The sequence below is a fragment of the Oreochromis niloticus genome, linkage group LG5, assembly GCF_001858045.2.
Source record: "Oreochromis niloticus isolate F11D_XX linkage group LG5, O_niloticus_UMD_NMBU, whole genome shotgun sequence".
Classification (NCBI taxonomy): Eukaryota; Metazoa; Chordata; class Actinopteri; order Cichliformes; family Cichlidae; genus Oreochromis; species Oreochromis niloticus.
This window is the reverse complement of record NC_031970.2, coordinates 37,940,538-37,961,443: the sequence shown is the minus strand read 5'-3', so window position 1 is coordinate 37,961,443 and position 20,906 is coordinate 37,940,538. Positions and strand designations below refer to the sequence as shown.

Genomic DNA, 20,906 nt, shown 5'->3' with positions numbered 1-20,906 from the left:
GCTTGGGCTGGATCAGGTGACCCTATAGGTGTATCTTGCTGGGGGATTCCCATGATGCATTGAGTATTTCTTCTTCAGTCACCTGTCTCACTCACTATGTGTTAAAAGACACATAGCGAGTCTCTTCCTGTTAAAAGGGAGTTTTTCCTTCCCACTGTCGCCAAAGTGCTTGCTCATAAGGGGTCATATGATTGTTGGGTTTTTCTCTGTATGTATTATTTTAGGGTCTACCTTGCAATACCTTGAGGCAGCTTTTGTTGTGATTTCGCGCTTTATAAATAAAATTGAATAATTTCACTCTCCAAATTTGGAGCACAAACGTGCTAGGTAAACAAATATGGATTAGAGGTCTGGTTCAGTCCCTTAAATTAGCAAAGGTGGTACCTCAGAGAAGTCCAGAAGCTAGCGCTTCTTGTTTAGGAAGTTGCTATGGAGGAAGAAACTAGCCACATTAAGCCTAGATTAAAATTCATTGGGGACGCAGACAGCTGGGGATCTGATGGCCAGGTCCTGTCCCGCTACTTTTATGTCCACTTGAAATCCACCACTTGCGGAGCATGCGTAGTTGGTGCAATCTCATGTAAAATAACAGTTTCCCATGCATTTTTTTTCCAGCTACAGCTTTATTAAGTTCACAAAAGTGTTAACAAAAATGCAACCTTAAAGGCCTTTTACCCCACACATGCTTTAGTTTACATCTTGTATTTGTTTTTCTTTTATCGTCGTGGCTCTGCTCTGCTTGCACCTAACTGAGGTAACCTTTGAGCCAACAGCTGCATTTTGCGTCACAGCCTTTTCCTCAACTGTCCGTGATGAACGCTGCTGACGACAAAGCAGAGGAACGGGAGAGAGTGCCTCTGGCTCCAGGCCCATGCATGGCCTGCAGCCTGGGAAGAAACGCCTTTCCCAGACACAACTCTCAGTACAGCAAGTACCACTACAAGTGAGCTCAAGTGCAGTTTGAGAAGGCAGATGCTGGAGAAATGAAAGAAAGATTTCTGAAGTAATATATGCTTTGTTCTGTTGCCTCTTACAGTGGATTCTGTGAGCAGCATTCATTTCTGTACAAGCGGACTGCCCTGCCTCTGACAGACAGGGAGAGGAGCATCTTCAGGTTTCAAAAGTAGCAAACAACAGTAAAGGTCAGCCATTCAGGAAAACCTGATGTACCAAACAGGCTCATTTAAACTAGTATACTGCAAAATTATTCATTATAGCATTAAAGTTAAAGAGCACTTAGGATTGAGTTTCATGTAATGCCATCAGAGTAGAAGTCTGATCCACTGAAGTTATTATTAATATAAAACAGCTAAATATTAATCTCTTCATGTTTTAATTGAATGTAAAAACTAATACAAGAGTGGAGACGCATCATTGGGACTGGTCCAAATAGTCCAATCAGAATACAGGAAAGAGTATTATGTCACAGCGGAAAGCTCAGTAAGTTCTTTCGAGAGGGTGAGAGCAGATGTATGCTCTGTTCTCCAGGACCTGTTTGGCAATCTTCTTGATGTTGGCATCGTTGTTCTCAGGAGAGTCTGAAACGAATTGAGACAAGAATCACAAACCAAGCCACACGTTCCGATCAGACGTAAACACAGCACTTGATCATGGCGCTGGTTAGCTCTGCATTACTTAGAGGTCATTAAAAAAAGTGCACGGTGTGAAAATGAAAAGCAGCGGGTGGTTCCAGTGTTGGTATGTGCTGTTTGGTGGGGAAATTCCACAACACATGCAAGTCTTTTGTACTAAGATGCTGCTGAAAGAAGAAAAAAAGTCCCACACAGATCACGGTGCTGTTCTCAATTACCGTTTTGTGTTGTACTTACGTTTTTGCAGCTGAACCATCCAGTAATTGTTCTTAAAGAAGGCATCGTTGCAGAATGTGTTTGCAAGCAGCACCTAAAAAAGCAACACCAGTAAACAAAGAATCCGGTTTTGACAGGAGAACTGTAAACATTTGGCACCTCTATCTGCAAATATTGTACACATAATTACTGAAAACCAAAGGTGGATTATGTGCACCCTCACATTTATGGCTTTTAACTACAGTGCAGAGACAGCACAGCGCTGCTCATCTGAAACACAGAGGATAATATGAAGCATTCGCTGCCCTCTTTAAAGGCTTTCTTTCTTAAAGTCTTTGTGTTGAGGTTTTGTTTTGCATCGCTGTTTCTCATTACGCACAGGACTCTCCTACAGTCGTGTTTACACTCTGTCGTCCTGCCCTTCACCTAAATCTGCTCCAGGAACAACTGCTGTTCAAATGAAGGTAGTGTGCCACAGCTTTTACCTCGATCAAATAGTAAAGTGAAAGTAATAAAAGTGACGGCGGGTTTCATTTAACAAGTCTAAACACAAGCTGATCAAAAGCCTAATTAAACACGTCAGCAAGTTAAAGAAAAAAAAAAACACAAATAGAGAATAACGGAGACGTGGAGCTGTTTTAATTGTTTTCAGAAGGAACCGCCGTGCTGCAGTAAGTGAAAACAGCCAAAACAAACCACACCAGATAAGATTATACAATTTAATAGAGCCTAATAGTGAGGAATAAAAATCTGATTCATATTCTCCGCAGGGACTTTGATTATGAGCCGTAATGCTGGAACCATCCAAAGTAAACTTCCCACGAGCTGCTAGACTATGAAATGTGTGAATGATGACATGTGCTCCTGTAGAAACCTCATCTGTGTGAATTCAAAGAACTAGTCTACCCACAAACATCAGTTTGGGTGGTAACCATCGAACTCACAAATAAAGCACTGTACCATATCGATAACTAGGCTAACCTTTTGTGTACACACACACACACACACACACACAGTGTTCAAAACAATAACACAATACGATAAGGAAAAAGGATTAAATCTGATAAGATTGGCTGTGTGACGCAATATGTGATTAGTAGTTCTCTCATTCAAAATCAAAGCTTTTTATGGTCACGATTCAACTCGTAGCTTGTCGGCTTGCTTCAAGGCTTAAAACTGAATTTGTAATTAACCTCAAAGAGCAGAGACATATCCTGCTTTATGCTGCAGTTAATGTGAAAGTCTTGAGTGTTTGGCCAACAGCAGAGTGTGACTGCAGTGCATGTTTGGGAGGTTCTGCATCTCACTCATAAATCAGTAATCTCTACATCCGGTCCACTTCATGTGTACGTGGCATGTGTTACTGGGGACCCGAGTAAGTGCTTTGCTGAATGTGATTCGTCATACATTGAGAAAGTTTGTCCGGTTAGGCCCCTTCAATGAGCCGTTCAAGGGAAACACTGCCAAAAGAAACAACTTGTAACCAAAGTGTCCTCATGCTGACGGTCAAAAACTCAAAGTGGGTCCTACAGAGACAGCTGGACAAGTGAACGCGATTTGATCTGAATCTTTTTGTCTTTAGTTTCTTACGATAAATGTGGATGAGCAGTTCTCTAGCATTCATGTTAAAATGTTGTCCAGAAGTGGTGGGCATGGCTCAAAATTTCACCTGCTGCATTTTCTTCCAACACTAAGACACAAGCTGAAATTACAGTTGTGTACAACTCCAATTCTTTACCGACTCCTCACACATGTGAAAACATTAACTCAGCTGCTGTAGGTGTGAGCTGGGCTGCTGCAGGCCCTGCAGTGAACATACCGATGCTTATAGTGTGGGCTAAGTGAGGCAGCTGTTTACTGTCAGCCTTAAACAGCGTAAACACAGAGGAAGTGATGTGTACAGAAATCCTATGAGATCGATGGAAAACTGCTCTCGTTGTGGCAAACAAACAAGCTCAATATGAATATTTATTCTGCGTGTGCAAGACCTCTAAACTGTATGAGTGTGCACAGAGCGTACAAACCTCGTGGTCGTGATTCCTGAGGCCGATGCTAATGGAGCGGCTCGCTCTGGACAGGACGGCTGTCATAGCGTATATGTGGATCAGCACGTCTGCCACCCTCTTCAGGACGAGCTGTTCATCCACTATGGTCTGAGATCATCAGGGGAGAGGAGGAGGGACATGTCAGGGACAGTTACCTCAACTTTAGCGTTTGTATTTTAGTGAGGAAAACCTAGTCAAGTCACTGTGCAAGTACTGAAGAAGCACACGGTTTACTAGCATGGAGCTTTATTGTTGTCCTGTTGCCATGGGTAAAACATATGTGAATAAAACTAATGAAATGAATAAACTGACATAGTTTCCATTTCCATCTAGATTTCAGAGTGAAATAGCAGCTTGGGGCTGACGGGCCCGTTAACACGTAGTGCTAAGGAATGAGCTTTCCCTGCATTGTAACACTACAGATAATCAGTCCTGTAATGACACTGACTCAGCATTACTGTACAATTACAGCATGAGCTGTTAGAGCACGGTTTGTTAGTCAATCACTCCTTTCATTTAGCCAAGGCTTTGATCCATAGCAACAATTTTCTACTTAAATGCATCAGTTCCTCCACCCTGCCTCCAATGAGACCATCTTCTTTAATAGCTTTGTCCCAATTTCCTGAAAATATCATTAAAGAGAAGAAGAAATGATTTGCATGTGTTGCTAGCTGTTAAACTTTTCACTGCTTATTTTCTTACATGTAAGCAGCCTGAACCTCGATATTCAAACTCTTGGCAAACATTTAAGTCCTCTGAGGAAAGATTGTGCGTGCTGGATCTAAACCAGTCAAATGATACAGGAACTGAGAATCTGGAAAACTATCCGGCTACCAAAAGGTTTATAGCTTCTTTGGGTAAAGCTGTGATTACAAAAGCACAGTCGCAAAACACAACTTGAAGCAGCTGTGTAACAGACAAACACCACCGCTCATTATGAAACAACTTTTATATTTACATGACGAATGGGAAATTTGCTCATAGAAACTGGAAAGCTTTAAGCTGGAAAATCCCACAGCTGCTTTTCCAGAATCAATCAAACGTTACCTTTCCATATCTGTAGAGCAGGCTCTCCACAGTCGACCCAAACAGGCTGACGTTCTGCTCCAGCTTCTTTGCACTGTCCTGCAAACGGAAACAGAAGATTGAAGAGCCTCGACAAAAAACACTTTACTCATCTAACACCACAATTCTCTTACTTCCAAGCTGGGATGCACCACTCCATCTTTCCCCGTCAGGCCCAGGTCTACAGAAGCTCCAAGCGAGGCCCTCAGTTTCTTGCTGACCATGCCTATCGCAAGACCTATATTTCCTTTCTTCATTTCCCTGAGGGCACAAACAACCACGTGCCTTTAAGCAAACAGCTCCATATTTTTCTTAGGAAGTGTGAACACAACACAACTAACCTAAGGGGTGATGTAGGACTTAAAAGCAAAACCCTTCAAACCTCAACACCACCTTCAGATTCTTACTTTATTTTCCCTGTGAGGATTTTGCCAGCATACTGCATTCCAGTGAGAGCGATGTACATCCTCAGGATTTCATTGGTACCCTGTGAGCAAACAGTGGAATTGGACTTAACACACAAAATGTTGTGGCACAAGAGCAGAGGGGTGTCAGATTAGTCGAGATCAAATCAGAGTTTTCTGTGTCACGGGAAGTGGCTCTCTGATGGTTGAACAGAGAACTCTGTTATAAGCAGGCAATGTTTTGCTTTAACAATCAGCTGGAAACGTGACGGTTTAACGATTTCTTTTATTTACTGCATGTCTTAAGTGAAATGCTGATTCTCTGATGTGGGAGCATGTTTTATACGCGCAGGCTGTTAGGCCGTACCGTACTCACATCACAAATGAAGGCCAGCTGTAAAGTTACATGTACTGATTTGGTAATGCAGAAAATGTTTATACACTTGATTCTAATCACAGAACACACAAACCAAGCCGACCTCAGCTGCACAGTCGATAACCGCCATAGTGAAACCTGTTATCTCTGACTAACGAAGAACGGATGGGTGCATTGAACTTCCCTCGCACTGTACCCCTCAGGTGTGCGTGTATGAGTGTGTGGAGTTGTCTGTTGTAGGAAAGCAGGGGATTTTGCTACATTGTATTTTCAAATTTGAAACTTTCTATCAGTAACAGTGAGTGTGACTTATTGACACAGTGAGGGGTTTTGATAATGATGGGTCTGGAGCTTTCTATGTAAAGTGCCTGAAGATGATGTGTTTCACCTCAAAATGAACTGTTTACTTCAATTTCATCTATTAAGAGCTTTATTTCAACAGTAAAATATGCCACCTGGTGGTTGCTATCAGAATGAACCATCTCAACAGTCCAGCATCTTTCACACAAGGATTTTAAAATTTGGTGGTTAGCACTGTTGCCTCACAACAAGAAGGCAACAGTGTTCGATTCAAGTTCCAGTTCTGGGGCCTTTCTTTGTAGAGTTTGCATGTTCTTCCCATATTTGTATGGGTTCTCTCCAGGTACTCCGGCTTCCTCCCACAGTCCAAAGGCATGCAGTTAGTGGGGTTAGGATAATAGGTGTGAATGTGAGTGCGAATGTTTGTCTGTCTCTATGTGTTGTTAGCCCTGTAACAGACTGGTGACCTGTCCAGGGTGTACTCTGCCCCTTGCCCTAAGACAGCTGGGATCGGCTACAGCGACCCTGACAAGGATAAGCAGAAGATTCAAATTCCCAATGACCAGAAAAATACTGGAATTTGTTACAGTGTAGCAGCAGCATTACAGTTTGGAAGACAAGGTTTAACAAATGAACTGTTAACAGTTTTTTGATGTGTGTCATGGAGAGGAGAGGGGAGCGCAGAGTTCATCTTAACTATGGCTGGGCAAAAAGATGAAGGGCAGGCAAGAGTCGTTTTTTGAAAAGGAAACAAATACATACGGTTTTACTCTAGCACAAGCCAAGACTATATCTAGCCCTCAGAGTTTAAACACTCATGTATGAGTACCTCAAAGATGGGCAGGATGCGGCAGTCCCTGACGAAGCGCTCAAAGGGATAGTTCTTAGTATAACCCAGACCTCCGAGCACCTGAAGAGCCTCGCTCACACAAATCCAGCCTCCCTCCGAGCTGAACACCTGTACCGAAGATGAGGAACACACACCGTGAGTAGTTTCATGAAAGTTTCACCTGAACACAGACGACAGAGCAAGTGGTACCTTGACCATGGCTGCCTCCAGAGAACAGTCTGGAATGCCCGGTCTGTCCATCATCCCTGATGTCAGGTATGCCATGCTCTCCATCACGAAGGCATTGAGGGCCATCATTGCAAACTTCTCCTACAGAAAGCATAGAAATCACAATATTTAGTCACTTCTGATCAGACTGGAAGGTGTCACAAGCTTCCAAGTGAGGGGAGAGTAGAGCATACCTGGATCATACCAAACTCACTCAGGCTTTTGTTAAACTGCTTCCTGGTAGTGGCATACTCAGATGTCAGCTCTACAGAAGGCCAGACAGAGAAGCCAGACTTAATAAACTTAAAACACTCACAACTGCTACCCAGTTAAAACAACAGCTGAGTGCTTACCGATCAGCTTTTTAATCATTCCAGCACAGGAACTGCCCATACTGAACCTCCCCGAGTTCAGGATGTTCATGGCGATCTGTCCGACACGAAGCACATGTTTACAAATATTACAGAACCTCCGTTGTGTAGACAGATGAAGCTGGCTTTAGAGCTTACCTTAAATCCACCTCCAATTTCTCCGATCACGTTCTCTACTGGTACTGGGACATTATCGAAGGACAGCTCACAGGCTGAAAAGGTTGCAGCGTTGAAACATAAATGACATGAAAATGGCCCAGCGTCTATCAAACTGCCTTTAAGTGTTGATGAAAGGCTTACTGTTGGATCCCCTGATGCCCAGTTTGTCCTCAGGCTTGCCGCTGGTGATCCCTCCAAAAGCTCTCTCCACGATGAATGCAGATATCTTGTCTTTCTTCACACCATCTACTTCCACCTCAGTCCTGGCGAACACGGTCATGATGTCCGCCATGCCTCCGTTTGAAATCCAGATCTGACGACATGATTCAAGTCAGGAGCTTTAGTCAGAGGCTGAGGCGAAGACTGGATTAAAACTTGGTGGAAACGGTTCCTCTCACCTTGGAGCCGTTGATCAGGTAATGTTTTCCATCTTCAGAGAGGGTTGCACGGGTCTGAATGGAGGCTGCGTCACTGCCACTGTAACGGTCAGGCTGAGTGTCAGTGGAGCAAAGACAGCTACATGCTCAGGCACATGGCGTAGATGCCATCATCACTGTGTTAAGGCTGGCTGATGCATCAAATTGGGTTTTCAATGATGACTTTGGCACGCAGTGATTTGAAAACAAACTCACTGTTTAGTTCAGCTCAAGCAAACACAACACAATGAGCCTTTATCACCAAGTGCTAACCAGAGGAAGGAAAAGTGGGAACACGGGTTCTGTGGGTGTTTCTGTGGAGTCCAATCCAAAAAGTTAATGGTCTCTATAAACACATAGTATTTCTAAAGTCATTGGGAAGTGATTCAATATCTGTGACATCAGTTTTTATCTTGATTAAATAATATCCTGATAAAGATTTAGGCTGTAATCATAGTGCTCTGTAGGGTGTCCTAAATCCTGTAACTGCCATCTTTAACCACCGTTTGGTGCCCTGTGGGCGTTAACGCTGAGCAGTGACTGAGAATGAACCTGCAGATACAATCAGCTGAGACGCTTATTTTCAGGTTGCTGGGTTTAAAATGTAAACTGCAGTCAGTTACCTAGATGGAGCCTGACGCACACTGATTGTTTTCATATTGGGAAACTACTGGCACTTGCCAGGCTACCCGACAGCCCCCTAGTAGATGCAACTGTAGAATAAATGTGATTTTTAGGAAAGCTGACATCTGATTTTGAGGTCAAGATCACCAGGATCACAGCTTGTCTGAGATTTTCAGTAGCTGTACCTATGGTATGAATTTCAAAATCCTACGCAGGGCTCTAGACTAACTTTTTGCTACGGCACCGGCAGTTTTACATGTGCACTTTTTTGGGGGGGGGGAAATTGCAGTCTGTACAGACAATATTCATTTCTAAATTATTAACTAACAATCTTGTGCTTAAAGTGCTTTGTCAATATTGTAGAAAATGTTAAACTTAATCATTATCTCGGCCTCCTCTGACGACCTGTTTGCTGCTGCCTGATGCTGAAAGCCAGTGGGGAGAGGGGACACTTGGGCAGTGCATTTATTGCAGCATATAATGTGTTTTCTGGATACACTGTGCTTTTTCAGCATTCAAAGATTGATGGCACCGTGTCAGAGCTGGCTATGAATTTCAGACGGATCAGGCCTTAACTTAACAAAACGTTAGCAATAGTTCTTTTCATCTTTTCTTATTACCCACAGCTACATCCACTTCTGTGGGGCCTAGGCTGCTCACTAGTGCTGGGTATCATCACTGATTTCTATAATCGATGTGATTCCGGTTCTCAAAGTCCTGATTCGATTCAATTTAGCCTCAGACAGTCAGAATATTATTCTATTATTCTGATCATTTATCAGTACTGATACATGTGAGACTTCATCAGAATTGTGAACATCACAGCAGATGCCTTTGTGTGAAAGTAACTGAGAATAAAACAGAAAAACATGAAGGAGATTTTTCTGGTCTGGCTTTTTATAGCAGATAACCTTAAAATATTCTGCAATATTCTGTAATTTTGCATAATTTTAAAAAGTTTAAATTTCTTCAGTACTGAACAGCAGAAATTAGGCTTTCTTGTCTGAGGTGATTTAAGTGAAAAAAAGAAAAAGAAAAGAAAAAGACAGCGACCGACAGCGCTGTAAACAACGGTAGACTGATGGGTAATAAGCGAATGAATAATGCAGAAAACAGAGATTTGAGACGGGAAACTGTTCTTGAAGTACAGAGAGAGAGAGAGAGAGAGAGAGAGAGCTGTGCATGAAGTGTGATTTTTATCGTGGTGGAAGCAAAACAGCAAAAGTCAGAGGGAATTCATGACGACATTGATCAAATGTGAAGCGTAGTTTGCTGCTTCTTTTGCTGCTGGCTCGGCAAATTTTGGTTGGAGAGAGACAAAACCTGCAGCTCAGAATCAGCGCAAAAAGACGTAAACACAGAGCTCCGACAGCGTGTCCGTGTACGGGCCGCCGGGTGAGAAAGCCAAGAAAGAGGAAGCTGATTCTGATGCATCGGGTCGCTCTGTGTTTACGTCTTTGTGTGGAATCGGTGTACCTGCTCTCATTTGCTGTTTGTTGAAATAGTTTTGTGAGCTTTAATCTGAGAATCTGGCGTTTCTGGAAAAATACAGTTATATTTAAAAGTCGATTCAGGATTTAATGAATCGATATCGCTTTATTCAAGCTACTCACCTCTATCCAACTGGACCACGGCCAATCAGAGGTCCCGCCCCTGACTATCTCTGATTGGTTTAGTCCACGATAAGGGCATAATGTGTGTCTGTTGTTGACCACACGGAGAGTTGCAGAGATTTTTTTTTTTTTTGTTACCCGAACAGTTGGTCGAACCGGTGCGACCAAATATTTTTTTTAGTCGCACCATTGAAAAATTTGGTCGCATTTGTGACCAAATTGGTCGCACTCTAGAGCCCTGCTACGTCACCTTGTTCTCAGGTTATCTTATTCAAAAATTAGGGGGGGCACACTGCCTACCTCAGATGTTTTACCAGTCTTGTCCTGTCCAGCTTTTTTAAACCTGTGTGAAATGTAGCTTCAGCTTTCTGTTTCTTAGCTCACAGGAGGGACACACTGTGGTTTTCTGCTGTTGTACCACATCGGCTTCAAGGTTAAAATGTTGTGTGTTCATAGAGGGTTCATAGAGCTATGTTCTTCTGCATAGTGAGTGTTTGTTTGAGTTACTGTTGCCTTCCTTTCAGCTCACAGCAGTTTGGCGACTCTCCTCTGACATTTTCTCCCAGACAGCTGTCACTCACTGGATAGTTTATCTTTTTCTGACTAAACCCTACAGATGGTTGTATGAGACAATCCCAGTAGTTTCTGAGATATAAGAACCAGGCCACATTCAAAGCCACTAAAACCACCCTTCTTCCCCACTCTGATGCTGGATTTGAACATGTTTATATACCTAAATGACTGATATTGAGTTGCTGGCTTGTGACTGGATGATCAGATATTTGTTCTAATAAGCAGTTCAACAGGTGTACCTAATGAAGTGGCCAGTGAGTGTAGAGATAATCTGTTATTTGTGTTCATCAGACTGTGCTTCACTGCTGTATGAGCAGAGTTGGAGCCACAGGGGAGAACGCTGTGGATGACATGTGCATGGTGTTCTTTACCTTCCAGGCTCTGTCAGACAGAAAGCTGCAATGTGCTCCCCTGAGGCCAGCTTGGGCAGATACTTTTGCTTCTGGGCTTCATTGCCTGCTATCAGGATCCCCTGAGAGCCCACAAATGTGTTAGCAAATTGCTCCAGATTGTCCACATTGCAGACAACTCTGTAAGAGTATAGTATTTTCACCTTCAGTCCAATGGCTTGATGAGCAGCCAGTGTGACGGCGATGGAGCCGTCTAAGGCGATGATCTCATTCAGTCGTGCATAAATGGTGTTGGATAATCCAAGACCCCCTGGGATTGAAAAACAAATGATAAACAATAAAAACAGACGCTGCCTTTAACTTGTGCAGCAAGACACAGTGGGGCAGTTTCTGCATTTCCATCTAGCATGGATGTGTCAGAGTGTCAGCTGTGCAGCCATGATGAAGTCAGGATCATAGTGATGTTTCAGGGAAACCCCACTATGGTCGATATATATAGCTTTGACTTTCTACAAACTTATTTGGGACAAATAAATACTACATGAAGACTGTTTGCTGATACCCCAGACACTTAACTATCGGTCACTTGTAGTTAAAAAATCTGTACGTGTAGACGCCACACTGAGGCAGGAACCATATCTAAATCTAACAGCAAGCCACCTGTTCATTAAAGCATTTATGCACTGAGCTCAGACAGAGTACCATTTGGATGTCAAGTGTGAGAGCTTAATTGAACCTCTTGTGCCATAAAATACACCCAAATATACTGACCTGATACTTGAAACGCTGCTTATTAACATCAGATAACATACTAATATACTCATAAAGTAATGGCGTTAAATGTTTAAACTCCATTCAAACAGTATTTCAGCATTTTAAACTGCGCTCTGGGATTCATGTCTCCATGTGTAAAACAAAGCTGTTTGTAGATTCTGTGATCTTCTTCTTCTGTTTATCCTCAACACCAGACCTGCCATAGCAGATGGCTGCCATCACTGAGCCTAAATATGCCAATTAAAATGGAGTTCTTCCTCCCCACAGTTGCAAAGTGCTTGATTACAGGGGATTGCTGGGCTTCTCTCAAATACCATACAGTTGTCATCAGAAGTGCCACAAGATGAATGCTTTGTTTTAAACCGACATACATAAAAAAAATGTTCTGGGAAGTTAAATCCCCACAGTGGGTGCAGCTACATATTTGATTTGGCACAGATATGATGCCAGATGTAGTTCCTGATGCAACCCTTCTATTATGCAGTCTTGGCTGGCACTAAGTGTACACTAGCTTGCAACTTCCTGAGGCTGGGCTTATGACCAGATGTAATACCACCTGGAAAGCATCTGATTGACAACTGCCTCATTTTTTAGCATGATAATCCAAACACACTAGCAGCGCAGTAAAGCCATACCTGGATAGACAAACACCCAGTGCACACTATTGCTGATGCATTGGCCTCCCCAGAGCCCAACATTATCGAGATCATCAACACAGAACAGAACAAAAGGCAGCCAACATCCAAACAAGAGCTTTGAATATCATCCGAACAGCCTGGAGAGATATTCCTAAAGAATACTTAAACAAAGCTGCCTGAGATAATTTAGACTGTGTTCAAGAATAAAGATGCTCATACGAATATGGAGTTTCAACATTATTGGAATTGTACAAACTGTGCTTGTTATGTTTACACATTTCAATAAATCTCTCCGTGTATTTCCCATTTTCCGAGCAAAACGTAAAGAAATGAAGGACAGCTCCAGCACATTAGTATAAATCACTAGCTTGATATATATATAGATTATATATAAAATATGCATACAGCCACTGTGACGTCATGCCCAGCACTTTGAATGTTGCCATCTTGGTTTTCTGAAACCAGCTGTTATGAGCTAAATGTGGGTCTGACTGAGAAAACGAAGGTCACTGCACGCTCATGCATAATGACCTGTCAATCAACCGGTAGGCTGGCTACCATGGATTATACCAACCATTTTGACTGGAAGGAGAGCATAATTGTTTCTTCTTTTTTTTTTTGCTGTGTTCAATAAGACTAGAACTAACATTAAATACTATCATCAGGAGATTTGCTAAGATCAAATAACAACAGGGCATGAACATAATCAGAGACCTTCCTTTCTTCTCAAAAATCCTTGAAAGAGTAGTTGTCAAACAGTTAACAGATCATCTGCAGAGGAATGGCTTATTTGAAGAGCTTCAGTCAGGTTTCAGAGCTCATCACAGCACAGAAGCAGCTTTAGTGAAGGTTACAAATGATCTTCTTGTGTCCTCTGACAGTGGACTCATCTCTGTGCTTGTCCTGCTAGACCTCAGTGCAGTTCGATACTGTTGGTGGTTGTGGTTTGCATCATATCTATCTAATAGACTCCAATTTGTTCATGTAAATGGAGAGTCCTCTTTACACACCAAGTTTAATTATGAAGTTCCACAGGGTTCAGTGCTAGGACCAATTCTGTTTACATTATACATGCTTCCATTAGGCAGTATCATTAGAAGACCGTATACATTTTCACTGCTATGCAGATGACACGCAGCTCTATCTATCCATGAAGCCAGGTAACACACACCAATTAGTTAAACTGCAGGGATGTCTTAAAGACATAAAGACCTGGATAACCTCTGATTTTCTGCTTCTTAAGTCAGATAAAACCAAGGTTATTGTACTCTGCCCTGAAAATCTTAGAAATATGGTATCTAAGCAGATTCTTACTCTGGATGGCATTACCTTGGCCTCCAGTAACACTGTGAGGAACCTTGGAGTCATTTTTGACCAGGACATGTCCTTCAATGCACATATTAAACAAATATGTAAGACTGCTTTCTTCCATTTGCGCAACATCTCTAAAATTAGAAATATCCTGTCTCAGAGTGACGCTGAAAAACTAGTTCATGCATTTATTACTTCCAGGCTGGACTACTGTAATTCTTTATTATCAGGATGTCCTAAAAACTCCCTGAAAAGCCTTCAATTAATCCAAAATGCTGCAGCAAGAGTCCTGACAGGGACTAGAAAGAGAGAGCAGATTTCTCCTGTATTGGCTTCCCTTCATTGGCTTCCTGTTAAATCCAGAATTGAATTCAAAATCCTGCTCCTCACATACAAGGTCTTAAATAATCAGGCCCCATCTTATCTTAATGACCTTGTAGTACCATATCACCCTATTAGAGCACTTCGCTCTCACACTGCAGGCCTACTTGTTGTTCCTAGAGTATTTAAAAGTAGAATGGGAGGCAGAGCCTTCAGTTTTCAGGCTCCTCTTCTATGGAACCAGCTTCCAGTTTGGATTCGGGAGACAGACACTATCTCTACTTTTAAGATTAGGCTTAAAACTTTCCTTTTTATAGTTAGGGCTGGACCAGGTGACCCTGAATCCTCCCTTCGTTATGCTGCAATAGGCATAACCTGCTGGGGGATTCCCGTGATGCATTGAGTATTTTTTTCTTCAGTCACCTTTCTCACTCACTATGTGTTTAAACACCTCTCTGCATTGAATCATACTTGTTTTCAACCTCTGGCTCTCGTCCACAGCATGTCTTTTATCCTGTTCTCCTTCTCTCACCCCATCCGGTCACAGCAGATGGCCGCCCCTCCCTGAGCCTGGTTCTCTTGGAGGTTTCTTCCTGTTAAAAGGGAGTTTTTCCTTCCCACTGTCGCCAAAGTGCTTGCTCATAGGGGATCATATGATTGTTGGGTTTTTCTCTGTATGTATTATTGTAGGGTCTACCTTACAATATAAAACACCTTGAGGTGACTGTTCTTGTGATTTGGTGCTGTATAAATATATAAATAAATAAAAGTGAATTGAAATAAATGCCACTAAGGGTGTCCACACAATCAGATGTCTTTTCTGCAACCACAGGAGTAGAGCTGCCACGATTAGTCGACTAGTCACGATTACGTCGACTATCAAAATCGTCGACGACTGATTTAATAGTCGACGCGTCGTTTGAAGCTTTGTAAGATCCCAAAAGACGCAGGAATAAGTAGTAGGATTTAAAAGTGTAATAACGGACTGAAACAGAAGATGGCAGCAGTGCATGTAAAGGATGCCAGCTGCCGTTAAACCCCGAAGAAGAAGAAGCTGTGTCCCAGAATTCATAGTGCGGCCCAGCGCAGTTGTCAACAATGGCGGCAGCTAGTTAGTTTTAATATTACTCTTATTATTCTTTCTGGGTCACAAAATAAACGTTTAACATATTTTCAAGCTGTAAGTTTTACGTCCAATCGATGCATGATCTGATTAGTCGACTAATCGCAAAAATAATCGGTGACTAGTCGACTATCAAAATAATCGTTTGTGGCAGCCCTACACAGGAGGAAGTTGCCCTCTGCTGGCCAATGAAAAGAATGCAAGTTTCAGGCACTGCTGCACCGGCTTGACTTTTCAGAAACAGGAGCTGCATCCTTCTGTTATGTATAGTGCAATGTTGAAACTAACTAGTAGCCTTAGAAGAGTTGTGTATACAAGCTAAATAGTCACACAAATTATATGAGGGAGGAGTTGTCCTTAAAAAAATACCCTAAATAAAAGAATGTAAAAATAAGTAACAACACAGATCAAAGTATTAGTATAACGTACAGACCATTGCTCTTAACTTCTAACTTCACTTTGGGGCAAAGTTGGGTGGAGTTAAAGATCATCTCAAAAATGCTTTGAAATCAATTTTCACTGATTTTTTAAGATGGATCCCGAGAGACAAGACTAGCTTTTAGAAGGGCTTTGTTAAAATCATCTCACCGTATTCTTCAGGAATCATGATTCCAAACAGCCCAAGATCCTTCAACCCCTGCAGAGTCTCCGGGGGGATTGTGGCCTCTCGGTCAATTTTTGCTGAGTCAACTGACAAAGAAACCCCGAAACAAAAACAAACAAAATCCACCAATTCCAATGTCAGTCATTTAATTCCTCTGAAAAATCATATCTGAAAGTCATTGATCACATGCATGTACTCAAGTCCCACCTCACCATCATCACTGAAGAATTTCTCTACTGGTGCAACGAGCTGCTTTATCTCCTCCAACTCATCATTTCCAATTTCCGGATAAGGAAAGACCTCAGCCTGGAGAACAAAACAGGCCTTTTTAGAGATCGTAACAGGGTTATGCATCTATGTTAATGTCCAAGTCATATTTTTGTGTTATATAGTTATATACTTCTAACCCAACATGTGGTGATAGTGTGAAGCATTAAATCCTGCAGATAAAGCTGATGTTCATATTAAATACGAGAAAGGAGAAAAAGGTCATGTCCCTGAATCTGACTGTGGCCTGGGCTGGTTTTAAATGATTCTGAACCAGCTCACCTGCCCATCAGTCTCCAGAGTTTACTCAGAATGTTGCAGAAACCACGCAGTGAGTGGCAGGTACAGAACTGTAAGACTGCAGGGAGCAGAAACTTGACTGAAAAGTAAAAGCTGGTGAATCCCTGTTCTGTCCTGATGGGAGAATCAAGAGCATGATTCCACTGTGCTGACCTGCCTTGTGCCAAAAGTAAAGATTGCTGTTGCTGTGTAGGGAATCTTTTCTCTCCACACTCTGAGATCCTTGAAGCAATCACAGCACTGTAAGGGTTGTTGGTAACCATGTGCATCCCTTTATCGCCATGATTTACCATCTTTTAATGGCCTCTTCCAGACTTTAGAAACAAATCCTGCAGAGCAGCCTTGGGATGTGTTACAGAGGGAGACTGAATGTGTGATGATTCGGGAACTTATGCCAGGATCCTGTTTGTGGACTTTAGTTCAGCTTTTAACACCATCGTGCCTGAACTTCTCTCCTCCAAACTCTCCCAGCTCAGCGTGTCTCCAGCTACCTGTCAGTGGATCACCAGCTTCCTGACAGACAGAAAGCAACAAGTGAGGCTGGGGGAGATCACCTCTGAAACTCGGTCCCTCAGTATTGGTGCCCCTCAAGGATGTGTCCTCTCACCACTACTGTTCTCCCTCTACACTAATGACTGCACCTCCAAGAACTCGGCTGTTAAACTCCTAAAGTTTGCAGATGACACCACTGTCATTGGCCTCATTCAGGATGGTGATGAGTCTGCATACCGGCAGGAAGTTGAGCGGCTGGTACTCTGGTGCAGTCAGCACAATCTGGAGCTGAACATGCTTAAGACTGTAGAGATGACAGTGGACTTCAGGAGACATCCCTCAACTCTGCCCCCCCTTACCAGATCAGACAGCCCTGTGTCGACTGTGAAGATCTTCAAGTTCCTGGGTACCACCATCTCCCAGGACCTGAAGTGGGAGACCAACATCAACTCCATCCTCAAAAAGACCCAGCAGAGGATGTACTTCCTGAGACAACTGGGGAAGTACAGTCTTCCACAGGAGCTGCTGATCCAGTTCTACACTGCGGTCATTGAGTTTGTCCTGTGCTCCTCCATCACAGTCTGGTATGGTGCAGCCACTAAACAGGACAGGAGCAGACTGCAGCGGACTGTACGGGCAGCAGAAAGGATCATCGGCGCCCCCCTGCCCTCCATCCAGGACCTGTACCTCTCAAGAACCAGGAAACGGGCAGGGAAAATCATCACATACCCCCCACACCCTGGACACAGACTTTTTGATCTGCTGCCCTCTGGCAGACGGTACAGAAGCCTGCAGACCAGGACCACCCGACACAGGAACAGTTTCTTTCCCCTCGCCATCTCCCTTCTAAACAGTTGACCTGTCACACTGCTCCCACTGCCAGACTGCAACTGCACCTTATGTACATTCTGAAGAATTCATTCCACCTCATTTCATTTCTGTATTTTATGTATATAAGTTTAGATTAGTTATTTATAGTTAGTTTACACAGCTTTGTGTATGTATGTGTATGCATGTGTAATGTATATATAGACACGTGTGTGTGTGTGTGTGTGCGTGTGTGTGATTTACATTGCTGTGCTTGAGAGCCACCATCTACCGGAACCAAATTCCTTGTATTTGTCTGCACATATACTTGGCCAATAAACACGATTCTGATTCTGATTCATGTCAACATGGAGGAATCTAAAGGAAGACGTTATCACTGTGTGATAACTGTGTGAGATAAACAGACCTTCCTACACGATAACTGGTTTTACTTTGGGTAGATATTTAAAGTCTCTATCACCATTTACTCCAAACAGGTGTTACAGTGCCTCAGCCTCAGTTTTTTCAAGCTTCCCTGCATTTTATTTGTCTTATTTTTCTGGTGTTGCGTCTAAAGCCCTTTGTTTCCTAAACGACAAACGATACTTCATTCGAAGCTAGAACGGTGGTGATTGTTAGCGTTGAATATAGTTATCATCTAAAGTACAAAGTCTTTTCTGAAACGACTTCCTCCGCCCATCACTATCTTGGTAAGGCGTTCTGGCAGCTCTTTTCCTTTACCTTGTTCACTTGACCGAGGAACAGATCCTTCGCATACGCCAGGTGTCTGGAGTGAGTTTTAATGCTCCTCCGCTGCTGTAGTCTCAGCTCTTCTTTCCCAGCATGCCTCGCGTGACAGCCAAGCAACCGCTGTCCAATGCGAAAGGTTCGAGAGAAGACGATTAATCTGTTCATGTTCATCATTCTATTAGCAGAAACCTCCCTACTTCATAGAGCCATCGGTCTGCTCCCGAACCAAAGCAGCAAAGTACCTTTCACCCGTTTCTGTCCCATGCTGATGACGTAACAGATATGTTCGAGAGGCGTTCTCTGACCCATGTAAACTATAGACAAATGCGAACGGTCTTCTAACACATTACACTGCCAGTAAGCTCGGTATGTAACTTTGAATAACAAATTATGTTTTGTTTTGTTTGTTTGTGTGTTTTACAAAAAAATCTAAATCAATATCGTTGTAAAAAATAACTCTTTCACCAACTTTGATTTTTATTTTTCACGTGTTCTTTACAGAAGACCGTGGTCATAAAGATTGTGACTTTTAAAGTGTTTGTTGAATTATATTTTATTTTATTCACCAAGTTATCCGTATATAATGTATATGTTTCACTCATGTTTCATTACTAAAATATGCAATTCATATTTGTAGCTTTCAGGTAGAGCAATCCCAGGAAAAAAACAAAAAAACAAACCCATACGTGACTCCATGATCCTCCGTCTCGCTGACTATGAGCCCTCGAATTTAAAGTTGGAAAACACAAGACCTTTAAAGAAATTAAATTTCGTGTATGTCATGAATACTAGTGCTATTGGTTTTTCGAAATCTCCGACGGTACTTGAACATATCATAGTAATATCTGCAGGACTCCACTAGATGACGTATTATGCAAAGACACCACTCAGCCCTAGAGTAGAGAGGGCTCTGCTTCTGACTTGTACTGGAAACTGGACCTAAATGATGGACAATAACTTTTTTCTTTTCTTTATCCACTGTCATGTGTGTAGAATAATTTTCACCACCAACTAAGATATTTAAAAGCTGTATAAATAAAAGAAAAATATGCACACACCCTACTGACAGAAATAAAAACCTGGAGCTGGTTTGCTTCCGTATCATTGAATGTGTACTTGTCTAATACATGCTGTTCTTTGCTGGCAGAGGAAATGAAGCCCTGTACTTGGTCCCTCCCGGCCGCATGATGACGTTGTCCTGCTGACACTACGGATGTGGCCCTCATTGCTGGAATCTATTTTTAGATCCAGCCTCAAGGGCCAGACAGACAAACAGGGCAAACTGTCACTCAGACCACCTGCCACAGTTAGGCAAGCAGCCAAGGCATGCTGGCTGTGCGAGACTGAAAAAAGAATAAGAGTACTGCAGTTGTGACCTTCATCAGAGGCTTCAACTTCCTGAGAATTTTGTTTAGGTTGATAGAAATATCTCAGTGTCCCTGGTGACCTCTGTATTGTTGGAGCTACGTGAAGGGGAGGAAAATAGAAGCACATATGTATCACTCATGGGCAGGACAGTATAGCTGCAGCCGAGGACAGTGGGTATCATATCCTCACTATTGTTTCATGGAATGTAGGGATTTTAGGAATTCCACTAAATTCACACATAAAGGTCATTTTATTCATCACAAGGTAGTACTCGCCCTGTTGGAGTACTTGTACAATGTCTTATGTGCTGCTGAATTTAAAGCTGAGAATAAAATCAAGATGATGTTGTCAGGTCAAACTGAGGATGTGGAGTTTCAAGTTTGCATGAAAGTTCCCGACCAATACAAGATAATACATAAATGCACGAATACATGCATAGTGTGCACTAAATCTAATAATGGAAACACTCTAAGAAGACCAATTCTGAGCTAATCTAGTCTCAGTTACTGTAGATAGTCCTGTCCTTGCACACTCTGTTTCAGGAGCCAGTGGTTAACTAACAGGGTTGATAGTTTTAACCCCTGCCCACCCTGCTCTTGAGCAAGACGTTGATCCTTAAAGTGTAAACATTTGCAATGCTAGATATTTCAAAGCACTTTATCCTGCTAGAGTAGACTGTGTACTGTCAGACTGGCTGTAGGCTGAGTATACAAAAGCCAAAAAAAAAAAAAAGAGTCTGGTTCCACAACTATGCAGTCTATTTCAATTCAGTAAAAATCTACATAAGGGACACTAGGCAACTTTTAAGAAGAATAGGGTATAAAGACTGAATATATCACATATACATATAAAAAAACCCCAGTTCTTTAAAGGCCCTAGTTTCTTCAGCTATAGGACCATCATTGGGTAGAGAAGCCTTTAAAGCACTCTTGAGAATATTCTATGACTACTCTCAGCAGGACCTTTTGAAATGTAATATTGACACCTTTA

At 42.4% G+C, this 20,906-nt stretch overlaps 1 protein-coding gene and 2 long non-coding RNA genes across 3 annotated transcripts; 2 read left to right on the top strand and 1 right to left on the bottom strand.

The window, feature by feature from the left end:
• Positions 1-622: 622 nt before the first annotated feature.
• On the bottom strand, positions 623-18,831 carry acad9 (acyl-CoA dehydrogenase family, member 9). The gene is made up of 18 exons (XM_003446491.5): positions 18,540-18,831; positions 16,145-16,238; positions 15,917-16,018; positions 11,365-11,471; positions 11,183-11,283; positions 7,984-8,062; positions 7,727-7,898; positions 7,565-7,638; positions 7,409-7,484; positions 7,250-7,320; positions 7,038-7,157; positions 6,828-6,956; positions 5,326-5,405; positions 5,053-5,179; positions 4,901-4,978; positions 3,833-3,961; positions 1,830-1,902; positions 623-1,538 (listed from the first exon to the last, which is right to left on the bottom strand). The coding sequence occupies exons 1-18, from the start codon at positions 18,720-18,722 to the stop codon at positions 1,438-1,440; spliced, it is 1,896 nt and encodes a 631-aa protein (XP_003446539.1). The 5' UTR covers positions 18,723-18,831; the 3' UTR covers positions 623-1,437.
• Positions 1,888-2,779, top strand: LOC112846994 (uncharacterized). The gene is made up of 2 exons (XR_003220255.1): positions 1,888-2,272; positions 2,579-2,779. It is a non-coding gene; the product is annotated as an uncharacterized LOC112846994 (long non-coding RNA).
• Positions 18,798-20,278, top strand: LOC106098335 (uncharacterized). Its single transcript, XR_003220256.1, has 2 exons — positions 18,798-18,914; positions 19,696-20,278. It is a non-coding gene; the product is annotated as an uncharacterized LOC106098335 (long non-coding RNA).
• Positions 20,279-20,906: the final 628 nt, after the last annotated feature.